Source organism: Nycticebus coucang, chromosome 12, assembly GCF_027406575.1.
Source record: "Nycticebus coucang isolate mNycCou1 chromosome 12, mNycCou1.pri, whole genome shotgun sequence".
Taxonomy (NCBI): domain Eukaryota; kingdom Metazoa; phylum Chordata; class Mammalia; order Primates; family Lorisidae; genus Nycticebus; species Nycticebus coucang.
The window spans coordinates 19,931,417-19,956,316 of record NC_069791.1 but is presented as its reverse complement, the minus strand read 5'-3'; the positions used below and the strand labels follow the sequence as shown (position 1 = coordinate 19,956,316).

The window sequence follows — 24,900 nt, the reverse complement described above, 5'->3', positions numbered from 1 at the left end:
TTCTGGTCTCAAGCATTTATTTTTATGACAAAGTCTTATTCTTTTGCCCTGGGTAGAGGGCAAAAAGTGGCATCATGATAGCTCACTGCAGCCCCAAACTCCAGACTCAAGCAATCCTGCCTCAGGCTCTGGAGTAGTAACTACAGGTATAAGCCAGACTCTCGGTTAATTTTTCTATTTTTGGTAGAGATTAAGGTCTCGAGCTAGCTCTGGCTGGGTATAAGGCTCAGGAGGCCAGCCTCACCTTTTAGAGTGCTAGGATTATAGGTGTGACCCACCATGCCTGGTCCTAGTCCCAAGCATTTCTGAATAAGGAATACTCAACCTGTAGTATAAGGAGCCAGCAGATTCATCCTAAGGGAATTTGATACCTTTGACAAATATATCGTTTAATTAAAATTTGGGGAATTTTTTTAGAGATTGTCACTCTTTAGTATTTGTATTTGGCTAGCATTGATCTTCTTGGTTACTCCCAGTTATTAGAATTTTCTAGATTTTTAATGTAATATTTTCATTTTGAGGGAACAATTTTACTCATGTTTTTGATAAATATACTGATTCTAGGTGTAATCCCATTAGAATATACTGATTCTAATTTCATCTTTCCTTTTTCTCTGTAACCCTTTTTTTATCTGCTTTCTTACTATCAGTTTTTATGGCTTTAAGAATTTGCAAATCCGTGTTTCCAGCATTAATTTTTATATTAATGACACTCTTTCCAAACTGAACTCGTCATCTTTCCTCCGAAATAGGGTTTTCCCCTAACTTTTCAATTAGTAGTTAGTAATACAGTCTTAGTAATATACTAACAGTTGCCCTTTATTGAAAACCTAGAGCTTAAGCTCTTTCATCTGTAGTTGTTCTAGTCTTCCCATCATCTCGTGTTAGGTTTTATTGTTTACATGTTATAGATGGAAGAACTGAGGATCAGAGAGGTTGCCCAAGGTCATGTGGCTAGTTAAAAGTCAGATTGGGAATTTGACAGATCAGAACTTTATACTGTCTGTGACAAAGTCTTCATACTGTCTGTGATACCCGTTTCACTTTAAAATGTTTTAATGCTTACATGTTTTTTCCCTATTGTAAAATATTAAGGGTGGGAACCTCATATAGAAGCAACACAACTCCAAAGTTGATGTTTTTCCCCAGAGCTTAGAACTCAGAAATTCTTAGGACTTTGCATTTCTGATAAAAATACTCTCTTTTAACATTTTATTCTCGTCTTTCTTTCATATGTACATCATGGTAGCCTTATATGTTTGTGTTTTTTTCTGCTTTAAAAAATTATGTCTTTTAATCTGAAATTTTCAGCAATTTTAAGTTAGTATTTTCCCACCTATTTCCCATACAGTCATGTACCATATAATGACATTTCTGTCAGTGTTGGTCCACATATAATAATAAAACAGTGGTACTAGAACATTATACCTCATTTTTACCGTACCATTTCTATGTTTAGGTACTCAGATACTTAACATTGTGTTACAGTTTCCTTCAGTGTTCAGTACAGTAACATGCTATACAGGTTTATAGCCCAGAAGCAATAGTCTTACCATGTAGCCTCGGTGTATAGTAGCTGTACTGTGGAAGTTTGTGTAAGTGCACTCTGTTCGCACAACAGTGGCATTGCCTAATTGTGCACTACTCAGAACTGTTCCCCATCGTTAAGTGGATGTATAACTATATTACCTTATAAATGAACAAATAACTTATTGTCTTTAAATAATGCTTTGAAAATGATATGCAATGATAATAGCATTGATGTTTCTATTCAATGTTTTTTTTTCCCCTTTTGGTATTACAAGAAAATATATTGCCTAAAATTGTTTTAATCTAATAATAATTAGCTTTTTTTAAGAGAGAAAGTGATGAGATGTAGAAGAAAAAATGTAGGTTGTATTTAAAAGACTTTATGCCTTTGATGAGAATCCTTTAGTATCAAAAGGCATAATTGAACAACCTCAATATTAAAATTACTAAATAGCTTACTGAAAACTAGTTAATATTTATGATATTCTACTTATATGGTTATATCATTTTTGACTATCATCTAAAAATTTTTTGGCTTTCACCACATTTTGTTTTATATTCTTTAGAAAATCTGAAAGGAATGATTATGCAAAGAAGTAATAATTTTCAGTTAATCTCTTCTTGTGAAGAATAACATAAGTAAATCAAATGGGCATATTATTTCTCATATGTATAATTGTATTGTTCCTACCTAAAAGTCTTAAATTTTAAATAGTATATATTTTATAATGGTTACAGTGTGATCTTGCCTTTATGGTTTCATATTAAAGAAAAGAATCAGACTTTGTATATTTTTATAAAAAGAATTATCTTTTTAAAGAATTTTAAAATAATCACTAGCTTAAAATTACAAAATATAGATTTCATATGTTAGAAATGTGTAACTCTCAATATGATCAAACTTTTAAAAGTGTATTATAAAATATTAATGTGTTTCTGTGTCCTGTCACAAACTCTACATTTGTTCTTTTGACAGAACACTCCTATGCCACCTTCACCAGCTGTACCAGTGCAGGGCCAGCCTAACAGTTCTCAGCCTTCTTCATTCAGTGCATCCAGTCAACATGGAGATCCACTGAGAAAACCTGGACAGAACTTCATGTGTCTGTGGCAATCTTGTAAAAAGTAAATGGCAGTTTTGTTTGATATATATAAAAGTATTCTTTGTTTTGGAATGCTTTTATATTTAAATTTGTCCTCTATAGTGTTATGAAAATTTTCTTTTGAAACTATTGACTTTTGGCAAAAATATTTTATATTAAGTGTAATATTTATGTGATCCAGTGGCACCTAATCTAAGAAATGTATAAAGATGATGGAAATAGCTTCAATGCCTAATGGCAGGTTATTAGGGAATGTGGTTCAGCCTTGGTATTTAATAAATGAAGATCTATTAAGAATTTGTGTGTTTGAGGGCGCCCATGACTCATTGGTTAGAGCGCTGGACCCATGTACCAGGGGTGGTGTGTTTGAATCCAGACCAGGTCTACTTAACAACAACAACAAAAAGGCCAGGTGCGAGGGCTCAGATCTGTAATCCTACCACTCTGGGAGGCTAAGGCAGGTAGATTGCTTGAGCTCACAGGTTTGAGACCAGCCTAACCCAGAGCAAGACCCTATCTCTAAGAATCGCCAGGAATTGTGGCAGACACTTGTAGCAAGCTACTTGGGAGGCTGAGGCAAGAGAATTGCTTGAACCCAAAAGTTCAAGGTTGCTGTGAGCTGTGACGTCAGGGCACTATACCGAGGGCAACAAAGTAAGATTCTGTCTCAAAAATAAAACAAAAGAATTTGTGTGTTCAGCTATAGAAAAGAGAATGGTTTTTAAAAGTGACCTTATTTAGTGACAGCTATAGAATTTCCGCATAATAGAAGCTTAATAATAATTTGTTAGAGAATGACTGAAGTTTGAGTTTGAGTTAGACATCCCATGAAAATTATTTTTAAAGCTTATCATCTCATAACTTAATAATTAAGATGAATTTCTTAAATAAACCTTTTTTAGACTTGAAGGAAAACTTAAGAATGTTGGTTAAAATTTAAATCTTAGTTCATTTAAGTGCATAGCCAAAACCTTTTGCTTTGAGTCATACTTTAGATCTTTGGGACTAAAGCACTTGCTTAGTAAACATAATATTCTTTCTTTCTTAGATATCAAAGTATTCCATTTCATTCTTTCTAAGTGATAGCAGAAATTACTATTTTCTTAAAAATCTGTGTTTGCTATTCATAATTTTTATGATATGTTAAAGATACTGTATTTCATTATACTTTATATACAAATTTTTTAGAGGATTATAGCTATGTATGTAGCTCAGGGATTATTAATAATATACAAACATTTATAGGACAGTGTTTATCAAACTTTGCTTCTTAACCCAGTAGTGGGGTCAAGGAATTATTTTAATGTGTGTTGACCAGGATGTTTTTCTTTCAATGAAAAAAAGAATGAATTAAATACTATATCATATTTTATCATGTTAGTAAGGGTAAGTATTGATTTCAGTTCTTTTTATATGGATATGTTTGTATACTTTATCATAGTATAAAATCTATTTATCAAAAAGTTCTTTAAAAATCACTACTTTAGGTTATTTCTGATTATTTCTTTGATTTAATTTGACTATCTCTTTTTTGTTTTTAGTGTATAAGTTAATTCGAAACTTTCTTCACTGAATGTCAATTTTATTCTCTCCATTTGTTTTGAGATTTTTTTGTTTGTTTTTCCATGGCAAATAGGATCTGATGGTATAGGTAGTCTGCTACAGCTGTTTGTTGACTTTTTTAAAAGTTTAAGAAGCTAGGTATGGTGGCTTGTACCTGTACTCCCAACTATTGGGAGGCTTAGGTGGCAGGATGACTTGGATGATTTGAGCCCCAGTACTTCTGAGGCCAGCCTGTGCAACACAGTAAAACCCCATTCTCTCTCTGAATAAAATAAAATAATACAGCTTAAGAATAACTTTAAATGAAGTATTTAGAATATTTCAAGAAAAAAAATGGCTGGAAGAGTAAATGAATCTAGATGTCCAGCCCAGTTTCTTATCTTACTAAGTGGATCAGTGTTCCATAATTTGATGATGTATCTTTTCTTTGTAAGGCTTTTCTGAATAACACAAACTCAATAAGGCTTCTTGGAGTTTGGTTGGTCTTTTTTTAAACCATGGTTTTTAGATACTGCATTGTTAATAAGTTCAGTTTGAGTCTGGCCATAATTATTGAGTAACCTCTAGGAAGGTGCTCATGTGCTAGGAACTGGAAAGAAGGATCACTACCCATGATTGCAAGAGGGACTTTACCTAACAATTGCAATCAGTGTAACTGGCTTATTGTACCCTCAATGAATCCCCAACAATAAAAAAAAAAAAAAAAGAAGGATCACTACCATTCCTTAGGGACACACACCCATAACACTAATAAATTACCCTATAAGTAAGTGCTATAAAAAGATTGTTTCATAGTGCTATTGGCATCATAGTGGATAATTAATGTAATTCTGGGATGGTTAGAAAAGTTTCACTATAAAAATTATATTTGAGTTGCATCTTAAAGACTGAATAGGAATTTGTCATGCAAAACTAATTCCTATCAGGATGGCAAGTGCAAACTTAGGAGTTATAAAAGGACCTGGTATGCCCAAGTGAAAAGTTGAGGATACCAGGAGTGTAAGGACATGAAGAAAGAAAATAATAAATTTTTTTTGGCAGTTTTTGGCCGAGGCCAGCTTTGAACCCACCACCTCTGGTATATGGGGCCGGTGCCCTACTCATTGAGCCACGGGGGCCACCCCAGAATAATAGCTTTTAGTTTTCAAATTTAGTTCTAGTTCCAAGTGGAAAAATTTATATGTCATAGCCATTGTCCACTAAGTGACTGAATTCAAATTTATTTAATACCAGATCAGAAATGTTAATAAATAAAAAAAAAGAAATGTTAATAAATAAAGAACTTTGTTTCAATCAGATTTAGAGCTAAAATTATTTCTTTCTCTGATATACAAGGTGGACATAAAGTTCATGTGTGATTTAAAATAGTTTAACACATTAATTACACACAAACTTTATGGGCACCCTGTATTATTATAAAATGTTTACTCTTTAAAGTTGAAACAGCTAACTGTATGTTTTCTTCTTTTCCTGGAATTTAGAAGGACTGAGTATATTTTACCTGTTTTTAGTTCTGTGGTAGTAATCTTTATAATTCTCCTTTTCTGTCTGTAATACTGATTCTTTTCACTAAGCCACTCCCTCTTTTATCATCTCATATCAGTACTTTTTAATCTGCAAGCGTGTATCTCCACAACTTAGGGACCCAACTGTCTAAATGTAACTACCATACCACCACCATACCCCTGTGGAAAAACAACATTAATTCCCTTTAATATTATAAATTCTTCAAAGATCTTGTTAATGTTTACATTTCTCCAGTGGTTTTTCTTATTTGTTTAGAGCTTGAATTGGAATTTAAGGTTTAAACATGGTCTTATTCTAAGGTCTCTTTTAATCTGTAGATTACTCTTCTATCTCTCTTAATATTGGGGGGTAGGAGGGAAGTTGTTTTGTTTGAAAAAAAAAAAAAAGGGTAAGGCCCAGTGCGGTGGCTCACACCTGTAATCCTAGCACTCTGGGAGGCCAAGGAGGGTAGATTGCCTGAGCTCACAGGTTTGAGACCAGGCCAAGCAAGAGCAAGACCCAAACTCTAAAAAAATAGCCAGGCGTTGTGGTGGGTGTCTGTAGTCCCAGCTAATCGGGAGGCTGGGGCAAGAAAATCACTTGAGCCCAAGAGTTTGATGTTGCTGTGAGCTATGACGCCATGGCATTCTACCAAGGGTGACAAAGTGAGACACTTCTCACAAAAAAAAAAAAAAAGGTAATTTGTCCTCTACAGATCTGCAGTTCCCCCAAATCACCAGCGCACCTCCTGCTGTGTGGCCCAGTGATTTGGGAGAACTGCAGATCTGTAAGACAGATTACTTTTTTTTTTGAGACAAGTGTCTCACTTATCTTCTGTATTTATAGCAGCTCCTCATCACTGGCATCACCCAACCTCTGTCTCCTCTTACATCAGTGGTGCCATTAGATTCTCAGAGGAGCATGAACCCTACTAGAAACTGGGCATGCTAAGAATCTAGGTTGCCACTGCTTATGAGAATCTAATGCCTGATGATCTGAGGTGAGGCTGAGGTCCCAGTGATGCTGGGACTGGGGAGCAGCCACAAATGTAATTAAAGTAATACGCTTGAATCATCCTGAAACCTTCCCTCCTCACCTCTGTCTGAGGAAGAATTGTCTTCCAAGAAACTGGTACCTGGTACCAAAAAGGTTGGGGACCCTTGGTATAGATCATCACAAGCTGGATTTTGCTGATCTTCTTTAGCATGTTACTCTGACTTTGTATTTTCTATACATGGGTAGTTTGGTCCAGCTATTTGGTTAAGTTCTGATTTGGCTTTATGGACACCACTTTAGAAATGGTAGTGTGTGCTTCTATCAGATATCTCGTCTTGTTTTGTGATATAAAGATTCATTGAGGATCATTGCCCCCTGGAACATTATTTCATTAAGGTTTGTAAAATATAAAAATTCCTCTTTTATCAACTCTGGTTTCTCTGAGACATATTAGTTCCTAGAAGAAAGGCAAGATACATCCAAGATTATTTCCTTTATTTACCAGTTGTTGTTTTTTTTTTTTTTTTTTTGTAGAGACAGAGTCTCACTTTATAGCCCTTGGTAGAGTGCCATGGCTTCACACAGCTCACAGCAACCTCCAACTCCTGGGCTTAAGTGGTTCTCTTGCCTCAGCCTCCTGAGTAGCTGGGACTACAGGTGCCCGCCACAACGCCCGGCTATTTTTTGGTTGCAGTTTGGCCGGGGCTGGGTTTGAACCCGCCACCCTCGGTATATGGGGCCGGCGCCTTACCGACTGAGCCACAGGCGCCGCCCTATTTACCAGTTTTTAAAATAATGTGTTGTTCACTAACACTGCAAAGATGACCATGAAGTTTGACTTTTGTAGTATCACTATGAGCTAACTTTTTCAGTTTAAATATTGGAGATATTTCAATCCATTGCAGCTATTGTATCCTTGATGTTCAACTTGTGCCATCTTTGGCCAGTGAAAAGCCTGTTCAGCTGATTCCCCTGCCCTTTGGTTGTGTTGTCAGTGTAAGCACATGTATTCAGAAGCTTCCTTGCTTTCTGTTAGACAAGATGTTCCATGTGGTTTTTTGATACTTTGAGTTTAAATTCAGTACAAGAAGATCTTTACTTCATCATTCACATTTTTATCTTCTTTCTTCATACCAAAAATCTCATTTGTCAATAATGTTAACAATTTATGTTTCATCCTATATTATGCATGTAACAGTGTCAAACTTGATACTACCTCCAACAATATGATTACTGAAAAAAGTTTTAAAAAGTCTTTTTTTTTTTGTCCGGGCATGGTAGCTCATGCCTATAATCCTACCACTCTGGGAGGCCAAGGGGGTTGGATTGCTTGAGTTCAGGAGTTTGAGACCAGCCTGAGCAAGAACAAGACCTCATCTCTAGAAAATATCTGGCCATTGTGGTGGGTGTCTAGTCCCAGCTACTGGGAGGCTAAGGCAAAGAACCACTTAAGCCTAAGAGTTTTAAGTTACTGTGAGCTGTTGACGCCATGGTACTCTGTTGAGGGCAAAAGAGTGAAACTCAGTCTCCAAAAAAAAAAGTCTTTTTCTGTCTTTAAAGTGTTATCCCAGTAAGGACTATACAGTCACAATTTGCTGTATTTTTAATTCATTTAGAGTAAAGGCACTCTGGCTATATCATAAACTGGAAACATTAATGGTTCATTTATGTTACTTTATATTTTAAGGGCTTACCTTTTTTAAGTGTATAAGTATTTAAAATATTTACGTCCTTGCTAAAGCAAGGTATCTTTAGAGAAATTTAGCTTCTATCACTATTTCTTTCTTTCCCATAAATATCCTTCACTTTTTTTTTTAACCTTTTAAAATAGCAACAAATTGCAAGTATATGTGAATTTTCTACTTTCTTAAGTAAAGCAAGGTATGCTTTATTCATGTAAAATGAGTAATATCCTCAGGCCCATGGCCCCATCCTCACAAAGATGTTCATGTCCTAATCACCAGAACCTGAAAACATTACTTTATGACCAAAGGAACTATGTACATGTGATTGGGTAGCGACCTTAGGTTTAGATTGTCCAAATGAGCCTAATAAAATCACTAATGTAATAGGAGGGAGGTGGGAGACCAGAGAGATACAAGGCAACATGATAAGGAAAGTGGAGACAGATATGCAGTTACTATGCTATTGGCTTAAAGATAAAGGGGCCGTGAGCCAATGAATGATGCTATAAACTTAAGGCTAAAAAAGGCAAAGAAAAGAATTCACTCCCAGAGAGTGCAGCTCTGCTGACATCTTAGTGGGTTCTTTTTGTTGTTGTTGTTGTTTTTTGAGACAGAGTCTCACTATGTTGTTCTCGGTAGAGTGCTGTGGCATCACAGCTCACAGCAACCTCAAACTCTGGCTTAAGCAATTCTCTTGCCTCAGCCTCCCGAGTAGCTGGGACTACAGGCGCCTGCCACAATGCCTGGCTATTTTTTGGTTGCAGTTGTCATTGTTGTTTAGCAGACTAGGGCCGGGCTTGATCCTACCACCTTAGGTGAATGTGGCTGGCACCCTACTCACTGAGCTATGTCGTGGAGCCCTGACATCTTAGTTTTGACCCACTGAAACCCACTTTGGATTTCTAACCTCTAGAACGGTGAAAGGATAGATTTTTGTTTACAAGAGCGATGTGAAACTAATGCACATACTATATACATTTTCCCTACCTTGCTTTTTAATTTTTTAATTAATTAATGTATTTGTTTATTTTTAGAGACAAAATCTCTCTCACCCTGTTGCCCAGGCTGGAATGCAGGGAACTCCTTGGTCCAAGCAATCCTCCCACCTTAGACTCCTGAGTAGTTAGGACTAATAATAATAATTATAAATAATAAATATAAAATAATAATTATTATGTGGAAATGGGATCTAGCCTTGTTGCCCTAGCTAGTCTTTTTATTTTTATTTATTTATTTATTTTTGAGACAGAGTCTCACTTTGTCACCCTCCGTAAAGTGCTGTGTCATCACAGCTCACTGCAACTTCAAACTCTTGGGTTTAAGCGATTCTCTTGCCTCAGCCTCCCGAATAGCTGGGACTACAGGCACCCGCCACAACGCCCGGCTATTTTTAGAGATGAGGTCCTGCTCTGGTTCATGCTGTCTTGAACCTGTGAGCTCAACCAGTCCCTCTGCCTCGTCCTCTCAGAGTGCTGGGATTACAGGTGTGAGCCACCATGCCCAGCCCCCCTAGCTAGTCTTGAACTCTTGGCCTCAGGCGGTGCCTGTGGCTTAAAGGAGTAGGGCGCCAGCCCCATATGCTGGAGGTGGTGGGTTCAAACCTAGTCCTGGCCAAAAACTGGAAAAAAAAAAGTTGAATTCTTGGCCTCAAGTGATTGTCCCACCGTGGCCTTCCAAAGCACTGGAATTATAAGTGTGAGACACCCTATCTAGCCTACTTTGCTTTTTAAAATTTAATAAGAAAAAATAAAATTTAACAATATATCCTAAAGAGAACATCAAAGTAGTATATAGAATCTTCATTTTCTTTGTGTACCTTCATAGTATTCCATTGTGTTAGGTATATCATTTGGTCAACCAGTTCCGTATTTATAAACATTTGTTTTCAGTATTTTTCTGTTAAAAATATTGCTATATCCGGAGCGGCGCCTGTGGCTCAGTGAGTAGGGCGCCAGCCCCATATGCCAAGGGTGGCGGGTTCAAACCCAGCCCCGGCCAAACTGCAACAAAATAGCCGAGCGTTGTGGCGGGCGCCTGTAGTCCCAGCTGCTCGGGAGGCTGAGGCAAGAGAATCGCGTAAGCCCAAGAGTTAGAGGTTGCTGTGAGCCATGTGACGCCACAGCACTCTACCCGAGGGCGGTACAGTGAGACTGTCTCTACAAAAAAAAAAAATTGCTATATTGAATTGCTTTGTATAATGAATAGATTTTTGCTTTTTTGCTAACATATCTTTGAAATACTTCCTTAGAAATGGAATTGATAAGTCAAAGAATAAATATATATGCAGTTTGCTGGATATTGCTGTTTCTCCATAGCAGTACACCACTGGAGTCCCACCAGCAGCATATGAGTGCTTATTTTTCCATAGCCATGCAAATATAGCATGCCATCAAATGCTTGGACTTTTGTCATCTAAAATGTTAGAAAAACTATCTCAGTACAATTTTAATTTGCATTTTTTCTGTCAACCATTCATGTCTCTACTTTTTTTTTCAGTGTTATTTTTTTCTTTTTTCTTTTATGAAGCTCTTTATATATTAGGTACATTAACATTTTCTCTGCTGTGACTTAACTTGAAAAGATTTTCCCTAGTTCATTTGTCTTTTTTACTTTGCCTTTTGCTTTTCGTTTGTCATGCATAAAGATTTTTTCCATTTCATTTTATTTTTCCATAATCAAATTTATTAGCCTTTCCATTATTGCTTCTGGATCTGGAATATAGTGAGGGAGGTTTTCTCCATTTCTAGGTTGTAAAAGAATCTATGTTTTATCTAGAATTTATGTGGTTTTATAGTTTAAATTTAAGTCTCTTATTTTTTTGGAATTTATTCCTGTGTGAGTAATCTAATCTTGAGGAAATGAGGGTGAATCAATGACTTTTGCTTTGTGATAATAACTATCAGTGATTTCCTCTTATTATAAAAATAGTTTATTCCTAGAAAAGTAAGGGGTCTTCAGCACGATACAGTACGACAATTCAAACTAGTTTCATCAAAAGCTGACTCTGGCCGGGCACAGTGGCTCACTCTTGTAATCCCAGCACTCTGGGAGGCTGAGGCGAGTGGATTGCCTGAGCTCACAGGTTCGAGACCAGCCTGAGCGAGAATGAGACCCTGTCTCTAACATAGCTGGGCGTTGTAGTGGGCCCCTGTAGTACCAGCTACTTGGGATGCTGAGGCAAGAGAATCGCTTGAGCCCAAGGGCTTGAGCTTGCTGTGAACTATGACACCACAGCACTCTACTAAGGGCAACAACATGAAACTCTGTCTCTAAAAAAAAAGGGTTTTGGGCTCAGTGGCTTATGCCTGTAATCCTAGCACTCTGGGAGGCCTGAGGTGGGTGGATAGCTTGAGCTCACCAGTTCAAGACCAGCCTGAGCAAAAGTGAGACCCTGTCTGTACTAAAATAGAAAAATTGAGGCAAGAGGATCGCTTGAGCCCAAGAGTTGGATGTTGCTGGGAGCTATGATGCTATGGCACTCTACCCAGGGTGACAGCTTGAGACTCTTCTCAAAAAAAAAAAAAAAGAGAGAAAGAGAAAGAACTGATTCAAGACAAAACAAAAGTGATGTCACAACATTTTCATATTGTAATTCTTTTCTTTTTTTTTTTTTTTTTGCGGCCTGGTCTAGGTTTGAACTCACCATCTCCACCATATGGGTGGGGCCGGCGCCCTACCCCATTGAGCCACAGGTGGCGTCCTAAGCATTTTTTTTTTTTTTTTTTTGGCAGGGGCTGGGTTCGCACCCGCCACCTCCAGTTTGTGGGGCCAGTGCCCCATTCCTTTGAGCCACAGGTGCTGCCTCATTCTTTTCTAATATAAAATTATACCTCTACCTTATAAAATTAAATTCCCAAAGTAGCATTCCATAGTTGTTTCAGTTAGATGTATACATCTTTCCAAACCTTTTTTATGTACAATTTTAGTATATCCTTTGTTTGTTTTAGACTAGCATATATATATATATATATATATATACTGATACAGAACTTGTTTCAATAATATATATAAAAAACTCATTAATATAGAATACATATTCTTTTTTAATGTGAATACATAGATCTTATTCTCTGTATTGAATACCAAGAATTCGTCTTATGAATACAAATGCTTTTGCAATATATGTATTTGTTATCTGTGTTGGTAAATATAACTGCTAGTCCTTCTTGGACAGGTTTGCAATGGAATTATGAGGATACATGTTTTCCATAAAATGCAATAGCCCTATATTATAATCTGTTAACTATATCTTAATATTAAGAATAGTTGAGTCCTTGCAAAAAAAAAAAAAGAATATTTGAGTCTTTAGTTATTTGCTATTACAAATAAATAGAGCTGTGGTGAACAGTTTTCTGCCTATACACATTTTGGAGATATTTTTGAGACAGTCTCACACTTTGTCGCCCTGAGTAGAATGCCAGGGCTTTATAGTTCACAGTAACTTCAAACTCTTAGATTCTTGCCTCAGCCTCCCTACTAGCTAGGACTATAGGCACCCTCCACAATGCCCAGCTGTTTTTTTTTGTTTGTTTGTTTAGTAGAGATGGGGTCTTGCTTTTGCTCAGGTTGATCTCAAATTCATTAGCTCAACCAATCCTCCTGCCTCAGCTTCCCAGAGTGCTGGGAGTACAGACATGAGCCACCGCACCCAGCCAACCCATTTTATACAAGTATTTCTGTGGGATAAAGTACTAAATTGGGAATTAGGAATCACACATGTTTTATTTTTATGGAAATTGACAAATTGTCATCAAGAAATGTTAACGTTAATTTGTAATTCTAACAATAATGAATGAATTTTCCCACTACCTAGCTACTACAAATATTAGGGAAAATTTCATCTTAGCCAATTTGATAGCCACACCAAGACCTTCCTTCAATTTTTATTGTTCTTTTGTTATTTTAATTTTTAAAAATAGGCTTTTAGAACAATTTTGGTTTCACTGAATGGCAATTACAGAGTTACCATATAGTTCCCCCATCTCTGTTGGAGTGTACATTAGTTACAGTCAGTAAACCTACTTTGACTTACCACTACCACCCAAAGTCCATAGTTTACATGAATATTCACTCTTAATTGTACATTATATGGTTTTTGACAAATGGATAATGACATACATCTACCATTATAATATATAAAGTTTTATTGCACTAAAAATCTTGGTGTTATGCCTCTTCATCTCTTCTTTCCTCAAACTCCTATCTTCAATTATTCACGAATTAAATATCTTTAAATAGATTTTTTGTTCTGTGAATTATTTTCTATGATTATTTACTTATTCTTTATTATACTTCCTACAGAAGTATAATACTTCTCTGTATATTAAGGATATTAACTCTTATTGGCAAGTTTATCTTTCCTTTAGACATTTGAATTGTCACCCTCCTCATATACTAAATTCCTATATATATTTGCCTATTTCTGGATTACTTGTTATCCCATTGATCTCGTGTCTTTACCACACCATCACTTAAAATATATTTTAATGTTAGATATAGCAAGTTCTCTATGCTGGTTCTTCTTTTTTTCATGGTTCCTCATCATGTACTCGGCTAGATATTGAAATTAGAGTGATAATGTAAATCAGACTTGATACACAAATATTTGTTCTTTTAAAGTGTTTCTAGAGATTCCTAAGAAAGTCATGCTGTGATTTTGGTTGCAATTGCTTTTAATAAATAAGATTTTCTGTTTGTTTTTTGATAGTGAACATCATTCCAATATTCAATCTACCTATACAAGAAAAAGGTATCAGTCCATGGTATTATGGTCTTTTTTCTCCATAGTGTGTTCTTCATGTGAATTTTGTAACTATTAAATTCATTGCTGGGTATCATTCTTTTCTGTTGCTATCATAAATAATCTTAACTTCCATTATATTTTTTAATTGATAGTTGTTTTCAATACTTACACCTCATATTTTGCCCTCAATAATTTTAGTTTTTTATTTCTAGTTGTACAATAATAGTGATAATATTGTCTTTTTTAAAGTAATAGACTTTATTTTTTTAGACCAGTCTGAATCTAAAAAAAAAACTGAATAGTTAGTTCAGTAGTTAATGCAATCTATAAAAAAACTGAGTAGTTAGTGCAGAGTTCCCATAATACTTCCCTCTTCCCAGCACAGTTTCCACCTTGCATTAGTGTGGCATATGCGTTACTCATTACTGATGAGTCGATAATGATACATTATTATTAACTAAAGTACATATTTACATTAAGAATCACGTTTTGGGGCGGCGCCTGTGGCTCAGTCGGTAAGGCGCTGGCCCCATATGCCGAGGGTGGCGGGTTCAAACCCGGCCCTGGCCAAACTGCAACCAAAAAAATAGCCGGGTGTTGTGGCGGGCACCTGTAGTCCCAGCTACTCGGGAGGCTGAGGCAAGAGAATCGCTTAAGCCCAGGAGTTGGAGGTTGCTGTGAGCTGTGTGAGGCCACGGCACTCTACCGAGGGCCATAAAGTGAGACTCTGTCTCTACCAAAAAAAAAAAAAAAGAATCACATTTTGGTTTGTACAATTCTGTGGGTTTGGATAAATGCATAGTATTAGGTATCCTACTTACAGTAACATACATAGTACTCTCATTGTCCTTAAAATCCACGTAACTAATTGGCAGTTATGGATTACACTGGTGTAAACATTTGTATGTAAATTATTTTGTAGACATGATTATAAACACTTAGGGCAGTGGTTCTCAACCTTCCTAATGCCACAGCCCTTTAATACAGTTCCTGTGGGTCACCACCCATGGGTTGAGAACCGCTGACTTAGGGTCACAACTGTTGAATCACAAGGTAAGACTGTATTTAGCATTGTTAGAAACTACCACATTGTCTTCCAGAGTGGCTGTACCGTTTTCCATTCCTGTCAGCAGTGAATGAGAATTCCTGTTGCTTCTTTATTCTCACCAGCACTTGGCATTGTCAGTATCTTGGATTTTAGCCATTCTCATATTCTCTAATCTATGGTGTTGAGCATCTATTTATTTGCTTATTTACCATTTGTATATCTTCTTTGTTGGGGTTTCTATTCAGATCTTCAACTCATTTTTAATTTAGTTGTTTGTTTGCTAAGAGCTTTTAGCATGAATAGATACTGGATTTTGTCAACTACTTTTCTGTATCTATTGACATGATTGTATGATTTTTCTTTTTTAGCCTGTGGATGGCATCGAGTATATCAATTAATTTTTTACATTTAATCAACCTAGCATGCCTGGAATAAATCCTACTTGGTTATGGTGCATAGTTCTTTTTATACATTGCTTTATATGATTTATTAATTTTTTTTGAGAATGTTTACATCTGTGTTCATGTAAGGTATTGGGCAGTAGTTTCACTGTAATGTCTTCGTCTCATTTCAGTAAGGTAATGCTGTCCTCATAGAATGAGTTAGGAAGTGTTTCTCTGCTGCTGTTTTCTGGTAGTAATTGTAGAGAATTTATATCATTCTTTCTCTAATGTTAAGTAGAATGCTGCAGTGAAACCATCTGGTCTTAATGCTATTTTGAAGATTATTAATTAATGATTCAATTTATTTCATAGTTATAGGCTTATTCAGATTATCTGATTCTGCTTATGTGTGTTTTGACATAATGTGTTTTTCAGGGAATTGGTCCATTTCATGTAAGTTGTCCAATGTGTGAGGATAGACATGCTTATAATATTCCTTCGTTTTCCTTTTAATGTCCATGGAGTAATTTGTATATTCTTCATTTTTTCATAGTTAGGTTAGCTAGAGGTGTATCTATTTTGTTGATTTATTTTTTCAAAAAAACCAACATTGGGTGGCACCTGTGGCTCAAAGGGGTAGGGCGCCAGCCCCATATGCTGGAAGTGGTGGGTTCAAACCCAGCCCTGGCCAGAAACTGAAAAAAAAAAATAATATTTGTATGATTTTTTCCCTTTTGGTTTCCCTATTTTCAATTTCATGGATTTCTGCTCTAATTTTTATTATTTATTTTATACTGTTAGCTTGGAACTTAACGTGCTTTTGGTTTTCTAGCTTCTTAAGGGAAAAGTTTAGATTGTTGATTTTCAGTCTTTTCTTCTTTTTGAATATATACACTCCATGCTATATCTTTCCTTCTAAGTACTGCTTTTACTGTATCTCCCAAATTTTGATGTTATGTTTTTATTTTCAGCATTTTCTGTTAGTTCAGAATATTATGGAAAAGTGTTATTTAATCTCCAAATGTTTTGGTATTTTCCAGCTGTCTTTTTTAAAATTGCTTTCTAGTTTAATTTCATTGTGGTCTGAGAGTATATATTATATGATTTCTATTCTTTTAAATTTGTTAAGGTATGTTTTATGTCCCAAAATGTGATCTATCTTGGTGGGTGTTCCATGTGAGCTCGAGAAGAATATATTGTTGGATAAAGTATTCTATAAATGTCAATTATATACAATTGATTGATGATGCTATTCAGTTCAACTATATCCTTACTGATTTTCTGCCTGTAGGATCTGTCAATTACTGATAGAGGTATGTTGAGGTCTCCAACTATAATAGTGGATTTGGATCTTTTTTTCTTTGTAGTTCTGTCAGTGTTTGCCTCACATTGTTTTTTTTTTTTTTTGGCCGGGGCTGGGTTTGAAACCGCCACCTCTGGCATATGGGGCCAGCACCTTACTCTTTTGAACCACGGGCACTGCCCTGCCTCGCATGTTTTGATTCTTTGTGTTAGGAGTCTACATCTTAAGGATTGTTATGTCTTCTTGGAGAAGATTGTTAGGTCCTCTTTATCATTACGTATTGCCCCTCTTTCTTTCTGATAATTTTATTTGCTCTGAAGTGTGCTTTGTCTAAAATTAGTATTGCCAGTCAACTTTCAGTTGATTAGTGTTAACATAGTTTATCTTTCTCCATCCCTTTACTTTTAATCTGCCTTTATTTTTAGCAATTCATAATTTGGTCTTGATTATTTTTTAATCCACTCTGTTAGTCTCTGTCTTTTAATTAATGTATTTGGACTATTCACATTTAAAGTGATTATTGATATAGTTGCATTAATATCTACATATCTGTAAGTACCTTTGTTCTTGGTTTATTTTCTGTTGTTTCCTATTTTTCTGCTTCCTCGAGTTTTTTTTTTTTTTTTTTTTTTTTTTAAGGACATATTAAAATTTGCTTTAATACTTCTTTGGGGGAAAAAAAATCACACTTCTAGTGAATGAATGAGAAACATTTTTATAGTAGCAGTAAGCTATTATTTTTATCTACCATGCCATGAATTCATAAGGAAGAGGTTCCCGTAGCTCAGGAAGGCACCTTGCCATTGAATGTGACAAAGCATTGATTGACTTTTGAATTCATGAGAAATAGGTTCCAGCACCTTGTATCACTGTTACGTGGGGTCTATTGGTTTTCCTGTGTGCTATGCTGTACATCTATTATGCCATGAGCTCATGGGTAATAGGTTTCAGCACCTAAAAACATGGGTCCACTGGTACTCCTGTGTGCTATGTTATATGCTTATTATGCCATGAACTCATAGGGAATGGGTTCCAGGAGCTCAGGCTCTTTTCCGTTAGTTCTCACAAAGTGGGCTTCTCTGGGTGGCGCAGGCTGGAGTTTCAGTTGAACTCAGGTACCTTTCTCTTTGGCTTCCTTCTTTTTCTGATCATTTTCCTTTACACATTTCAGGAAGCTATCTCGGCTTTTAAGAGTGCTTACTATACTCAATACGAACATTAATCCTCTTGACAAGGATTTTGCCTTTAACTTATTTGTTTACAACAATGCCAACAGCATGCTGGGTAACATTGTAGACTCTTCCAGTTTTGCCATGGTAACATTTGTGTGGCATGCCTTTTTGATTCCCTTGATGTCTACAATATCACCTTTCTTGTAGATTCACATATATGTGGCCAAAAGAACAACTCTCTGTTTTCTAAAAAGCCTAGAGAACATGTATCGGGTGCCTCTCCTCTTTCCCTTTGTGGTTGTCATTTTGGTGAATTACTGGAAGATGGTATCTCCGGCCGAAAGGGCTTCCTCTAGTTTTAAATGAGTTGTTTTGTATGATGCCATTTTCTCTTTTGTCTTAATAATTGTATGTCTTTAAAAAGACTTTTTTGTGTTTGTTCTAGAATTTGCAGTATACATTTATACTTAACCTAAAACTATTTTTAAACAACACCATAGGCACATCTTGGAAATACCACAGGTTTGCTTGCATATCACCATAAGAAGGTAAATGTTTCAATAAAGCAAGTGTCACAAATATTTTAGTTTCCCAGTGCATATAAATGTATGTTTATTATAGTCTATTAAGTGTGCAATACCATTTTGTCTTAAATAAACAATGTACATACCTTAATTTAAAATATTTATTCCCAACCAGGAATAGTGGCTCATGCCTGTAATTCTAGCACTTTGGAAAGCAGAAGCAGGTAGATTGCCTGAGCCGAGAAGTTCAAGACCAACCTGGGCAAGAGAGAGAACCTGTCTCTACTAAAAATAGAAAAATTAGCTGGTTGTTGTGGCAGGTAGTCCCAGCTACTTGAGAAACTGAGACAAGAGATCACTCAAACACAGGAGATTGAGGTTGCTGTGAGCTATGACACAATGGCATTCTAATGAGGGTGATGAAACTGTCTCAAAAATAAATAACAGGCAGGCGCAAAAACAGAAATCCTCTTTTGTGACCCAGAACTCATTGCTCAGTATGAGTTTTGTTACATACAAGAAGGAATAGTATGTTCAAACTAATAAATAAACTATTTATTGCTAAAAAATGCTAACAATCATCTGAAGATTTAGTGAGTCATAGTCTTTTTGTTAGTAAAGAGTCTTGCCTCAATGTTGATGACTATTGACTGATCAGGGCTGAAGATTGCTGGCAGTTTCTTAAAAATAGACAACAAAGAAATTTACCACATCATTTGACTCTTCCTTTTGCAAAGACTTCTCTGTGGCTAATGCTGTTTGATAGAATTTTACCCACAATAGACCTTCTGTCAATTGGAATCCAATTTTTGTAGTCGTGCTGCTGCCTTTTTAGTAGCTAAGTTTATATAGTAAGTCCTTTGTTGTCATTTCAACAATGGCTATAGTATCTTCACCTGGAATAGATTCTGTCTCAAGAAACCATTTTTCTTTTGTTCATTCTTAAGAAGCATCTCCTCTTCCACTCAAGTTTGATCATGAGATACATTGCAGCAATTCAGTCACATTTCCATGCTCTACTTCTAATTCTAGTTCTTTACTCTTTTCTCTGTGTCTCAGTCACTTCCTCCATGAAGTCTTCCACCCCTCAAGGTCTTCCTTTAGGGTTAGAATCAACTTCTTTAAGATTCCTGATAGCGTTGATAATTAAAGCTCTCTCTATGAATCATAAATTTTCCTAATGACTTCTAGAATGGTGAATCCTTGCCGTAGGGTTTTTAATTTAATTTGCCCAGATGTATCTGTGTAATCACTATATATGGCATGTACTACATATATATGTAATACATAGCCTTATGAAATGTATTTCTTAAATAATAAGACTTGAAGTCAAAACTCTTTGATCTATGAGTTGAAGAATAGATGTTGTGTTAGCAGCATGAAAACAACTTTTGTTTTCTTGTATATCCATCAGAGCTCTTTGGTGATGAGCATTACCTTTTTTTTTTTTTTTTTTATAATGGTGGTGTGCATTATCAATGAGCAATAACATTTTGAAAGGAACCTTTTTATCTGAGCAGTGATTTTCAACAGTGGGCACAAAATACTCAGTAAACCATACAATAAGCTGATGATGTGTTGTCATCTGTGCTTTCTTGTTTCATTTATAGAGCACAGGCAGAGTAGATTTAGTATAATCTTTAATGGCCTTAGGCTTTTGGAATGGTCAGTGAGCATTGGCTTCCACTTAAAGTCCACAGCTTCATTAACCTCGTACAATAGTCAGCCTGTCTTTGAAGCATTGACTTCTCTCTGGCTGTTAAAGCCCTAGATGGCATCTTCTTCCTAGGAAGGCTGTTTGTCAGCAATGAAATTTGTTTCTTTTCTTAAATCTCATGAACTTTGAAACTTTTCTTCTGCAATTTTGTCACCACTCTTAACCTTAAGAGAGTTGAGATCTTGCTCTGGGTTAGGCTTTGGCTTAAGGGAGTATTGTGACTAAAACTTTGTCTCTATCAATAACAAGGCTATTTTATTTTGTTATCATTCATGTCTTCCTTAGGGTAGCACTTTTAATTTTCTTCAAGAACTTTTTCCTTACATTCACTACTTTTCTTAAGTACTAGTTACAAGAGGCCTAGCTTTTGACCTATGTTGACTTTTGACATGCCTTCCTCACTATGCACAAGTATTTCTAAGGTTTGATTTAAGTGAGAGACATACCATTCTTCTTTTCACTTGAACACTTAGAAGCCACTATAGGTTTATTAACTGGCCTAATTTTGATATTGTTATATCTCAGGGAATAGAAAAGCAAGAGAAAGAGAGAGATGAGTGAACAGCCAGTCAGTGGAGCATCAGAACATGCATAACATTTATTGAAGGCAGGTGTGATAGCTCACGCCTGTAAGCCTAGCACTCTGGAAGGCCAAGGTGAGTGGATTGCTTGAATTCAGGAGTTTGAGAACTCCAGCTGGAGCAAGAGTGAGACCTCTTCTCTACTAAAAAAGAAAAAAATTGCCTGGCACAGTGGTGCTTGCCTGTCGTCCCAGCAACTTGGGAAGCTGAGGCAAGAGGATTGCTCAAGTCCAAGAGTTTGAGGTTGCTCTGAGTTATGATGCCATGATGCCATGGCACTCTCCTGAGGGCAACAGAGTGAGACTGTCTCAAAAAATATATATATATTGATTAAGTGTATTATCTTATATGGGCATAATTCATGGTGCCCCAAAGCAATTACAATGGTAACATTGAGATCACTGATCACACATTACTGTAACTGATATAATAATAATGAAAATATTTGAGTAGTGTGAGAGTTACCAAAATGTGACATAGAGACAGGAAGTGAGCATGTAACTGTTGGAAAAATGACACCAATAGACTTGCTTGAAGCAGAAGTTGCCACAAGCACAATAAAGCACAGTGCAGTAGAAAGAGCCATGCCTATGTCCTGCTTGGTGGCAGCACAGGTACCTATACAGCACACTCTCATTAGAGTCCTCACACCCTTGCTGTCAGAAACTACAATCACCACCTATATTGTTACTAATAATTATTTTGAAAAAATTATCTGTTAGCTCAATTAAATGACTATTTCACTTCCATTGATTTTCTCTAATACTTTATTTATATAAATTCAAGTTTCTGACCTCTTATATTTTCCTTCTCTGAGGAATTCCTTTTAACATTTCTTTTAAGTTAGGTCTTCTGATGGAAATGCCTTCAGTTTTTGTGTATCTCAGAAAGTCTTAATTACCCCTTCACTTTGTGCGTGTGTGTGAGACAGAGTCTTACTATGTCACCCTCTGTAAAGTGCTATGGCGTCACAGCTCACAGCAATCTCAAACTCTTGGGTTCAAACGATTCTCTGGCCTCAGCCTCCCTAGTAGCTGGGACCACAGGCACCCACCACAATGCCCGGCTATTTTTTTGTTGCAGTTGTCATTGCTGTTTAGCAGGCGGCCCGATCCAGGTTCAAACCTGCCATCCCTGGTGTATGTGGCAGGCCAGCACCCTATCTGCGCGCCGAGCCTTCTCTTCACTTTTGAGTGAAAAATTATAGGTTAGTGAATATTTTTCTTCCAGCACTTTAAATATTTCAGTCCATTCTTGACTTGGGTTGTTTCTCAAGGGACATCAGTGTTATCCATGTCATTTAAATACCTTTAAAAAATAAGGTATCTTTTTCTTTGAATTCTTACAAGAATTTTTTTCCTTGTCTTTAGTTTCTAGTAATTTGAGTGTCCTCTGAGTTTCCGGCATCTCTGCTTTATTATTATGTGTCATTAAGTTTGGAAAATTCTCATCTATTTTATTTCAGATTTTTTTTTTCTGTTTTCTTTTTTTCTTCTCTTTCTGGTAGTCCCACTACATGTATTTCATATATTTGTAGCTTTTGTAATTGCTGTTCCTTTTTTTTTTTTTGGCTTTTGCAGGTTAACAAATTTCTTTTGACTTCTCTTCAAGCTCACTGATCATTTCCTTATGTGTCCAATTTACTAATGGTTCCATCGATGACAATTTTTTCTTTTACATTTTTTTTTTAATTTCTACCATTTTCTTTTGATTATTAGCATCTCCAGCTCCCTGCTTCCTTTATCCATTTGTTCTTGCATGTTGTCTACTTTTTCATTATACTCTTAGCATATTAATCATAATTATTTTAAATTTCTAGTCTGATAATTTCAAAATCCATATTTGTGTCTGGTTCTTTTTTTTTTTTTTTTTTTTGTGGGTTTTGGCCGGGGCTGGGTTTGAACCTGCTGCCTTTGGCATATGGGACCGGCGCCCTACCACTTTGAGCCACAGGGGCCGCCCTTGTGTCTGGTTCTTATGTTTGCTTTGTCTCTTCTGACTGTGTGTGTGCGCGCGCGCACACATGTGCTTTTATGTTTTTGTATGTGTTTAGGTTTTTGTTTTGTTTTGTTTTGTTTTTGTAACAGTGTCTCACTTTGTTGCCCCCTGTAGAGTGCCATAGTGTCTTAGTCTCCCCAAGTAGCTGCGATTATAGGTGCCCACCACAAAGCCCTGCTATTTTTAGAGATGGGGTCTTGCTCTAGCTTCAGGCTGGTCTTGAACTCATGAGCTCAAGGAAATCCACCCGCCTCTACCTCCCAAAGTGCTGGGATTACAGGCATGAGCCACCGCACCCGGCCTGGTGTTTAGGTTTTGTTTTATGTTTACTATGCCTTGTAAATTTTTGTCAAAAATCAGACATGAAGTTTCAGTTAATAGGGACTGAAGTAGATAGACCTTTAAAGTTATATATTTATCTGGGCTCTGGGCCTGTAGCTCAGCAGCTAGGGCACCAGCCACATATACCAGAGCCTGTGGGTTTGAATCCAGCCCAGGCCTGCCAAACAACAACTACCAAAAAAAAAAATTGCCGGATGTTGTAGCAGACGCCTGCAGTCCCAGCTACTTGGGAGGCTGAGGCAAGAGAATTGCTTAAGCCCAAGTGTTTTTGAGGTTGCTGTGAGCTGTAACACCATGGTACTCTACCGAGGACGACAAAAATGAGACTCTGTCTCAAAAAACAAAAAAGTTTTATATTTATCTGAGTGAGAGGCTGTGTTTAATGTTTGCAGTAGCTGTAGCTGTCAGAGGCTTCAGTTCCCTCTATGTCTTTTATTTTTTTCTTCCTTTGCTGTCTTTGGATTTCCTTAGAAACTCCTTTTTAAATATAGTCTGTATCTTGTATCTCTCTTGGTTCTAATACATTACTATCATACTGGAGCCCTGTTGATGTGATGGTCAAGATAATGGGGAGGTGAAGTGTTTTATAATCTTAGGATTAAATCTAACTTTGGGGGGAAGGCCTTAGGTCTGTGACTTTGAGCAGATTTTCCTTAAGGGTAGGCCATTGCTAAGGAGAAAAGAACACTCCAGCGGTATTAAAAATGATCATTTCCCTCCTAGAACTGCTAGCGAATTTTTCTTCAATCTTTCTCGTGAGAACCTGGTGGGTTTCTCGAGGTACACCAGAAAATAGACTGGGTTGTTCCTAGTACGTGGTCTCCTAACTCTCAGGTAGTCCACAGTAGGCTTTCTGCAGTTTTGTTAATAGTGTAAGTGTTTCTTCCTATAAATTATTGGCTCCAGTGATAAACTGTGATTCTCTGTATTTACAGGTCTTTCCAGCTTTCAGAGTGGCAGTTTGCCTTGTGATCTTAGTTCTCTTGATAGGTCTAAGAAGAGCTGATAATTGTTAGTTGTTTTAGTTTGTTCAGCTTATTTCTTGTAAGGATGGGAGTGATAACTTTCAAGCTTTTTATATGACTTAGAAGTCTAACTGGAGGCTCGGCGCCTGTAGCTCAAGTGGCTAAGGTGCCAGCCACATATACCTGAGCTGGAAGGTTCGAATCCAGCCGGGGCCCGCCAAACAACGATGACTGCAACCATAATATAGCTGGGCGCTGTGGCGGGCACCTGTCATCCCAGCTACTTGGGAGGCTGAGGCAAGAGAATCGCTTATGCCCAGGAGTTGGAGATTATTGTGAGCTGTGATGCCATGTACTCTACCCAGGGTGACAGCTTGAGGCTCTGTCTCAAAAAAAAAAAAAAAAAAAAGAAGTAACTGGAAGTCCTCATCTTTGTCTTTACCCTCATTTGTTTATTATCATTAAACCTGATGTTGACTATTGCTTTATAATTGAGATATATAAACATATGTGATTATATTTTGGTTTTGCCTTTTTTTTTTTTTTCTCAAAAGTAGCTCCTTCCCTCCAAATTTTCTTTCTTAAAAAATACCTATGAATTGCTTTTGTAGTTCTGGGTAATTGGAAGAAAGAACTTGATGGCCTCTGAGTAGTTAAGAATTTATATTCATAGTGTTTTTCAACTCTTATGTTTGGCCATGGTGTTCTTTGAATCAGTGGTATTAGGATAGGGGCAAAGTT

General features: G+C 36.6%; 1 protein-coding gene and 1 pseudogene across 2 annotated transcripts in view; both read left to right on the top strand.

The window, feature by feature from the left end:
• The window catches only part of ARID2 (AT-rich interaction domain 2), a 194,575-nt gene that overhangs the window by 137,660 nt on the left and 32,015 nt on the right, over positions 1 to 24,900 (top strand). For both annotated transcript variants that reach the window (XM_053555635.1, XM_053555636.1), the window contains one exon: positions 2,507 to 2,655. In XM_053555635.1, coding sequence (XP_053411610.1) covers positions 2,507 to 2,655 — 149 coding nt within the window. The remainder of the gene's footprint in view (positions 1 to 2,506; positions 2,656 to 24,900) is intronic.
• On the top strand, positions 18,977 to 19,086 carry LOC128563019 (uncharacterized; annotated as a pseudogene).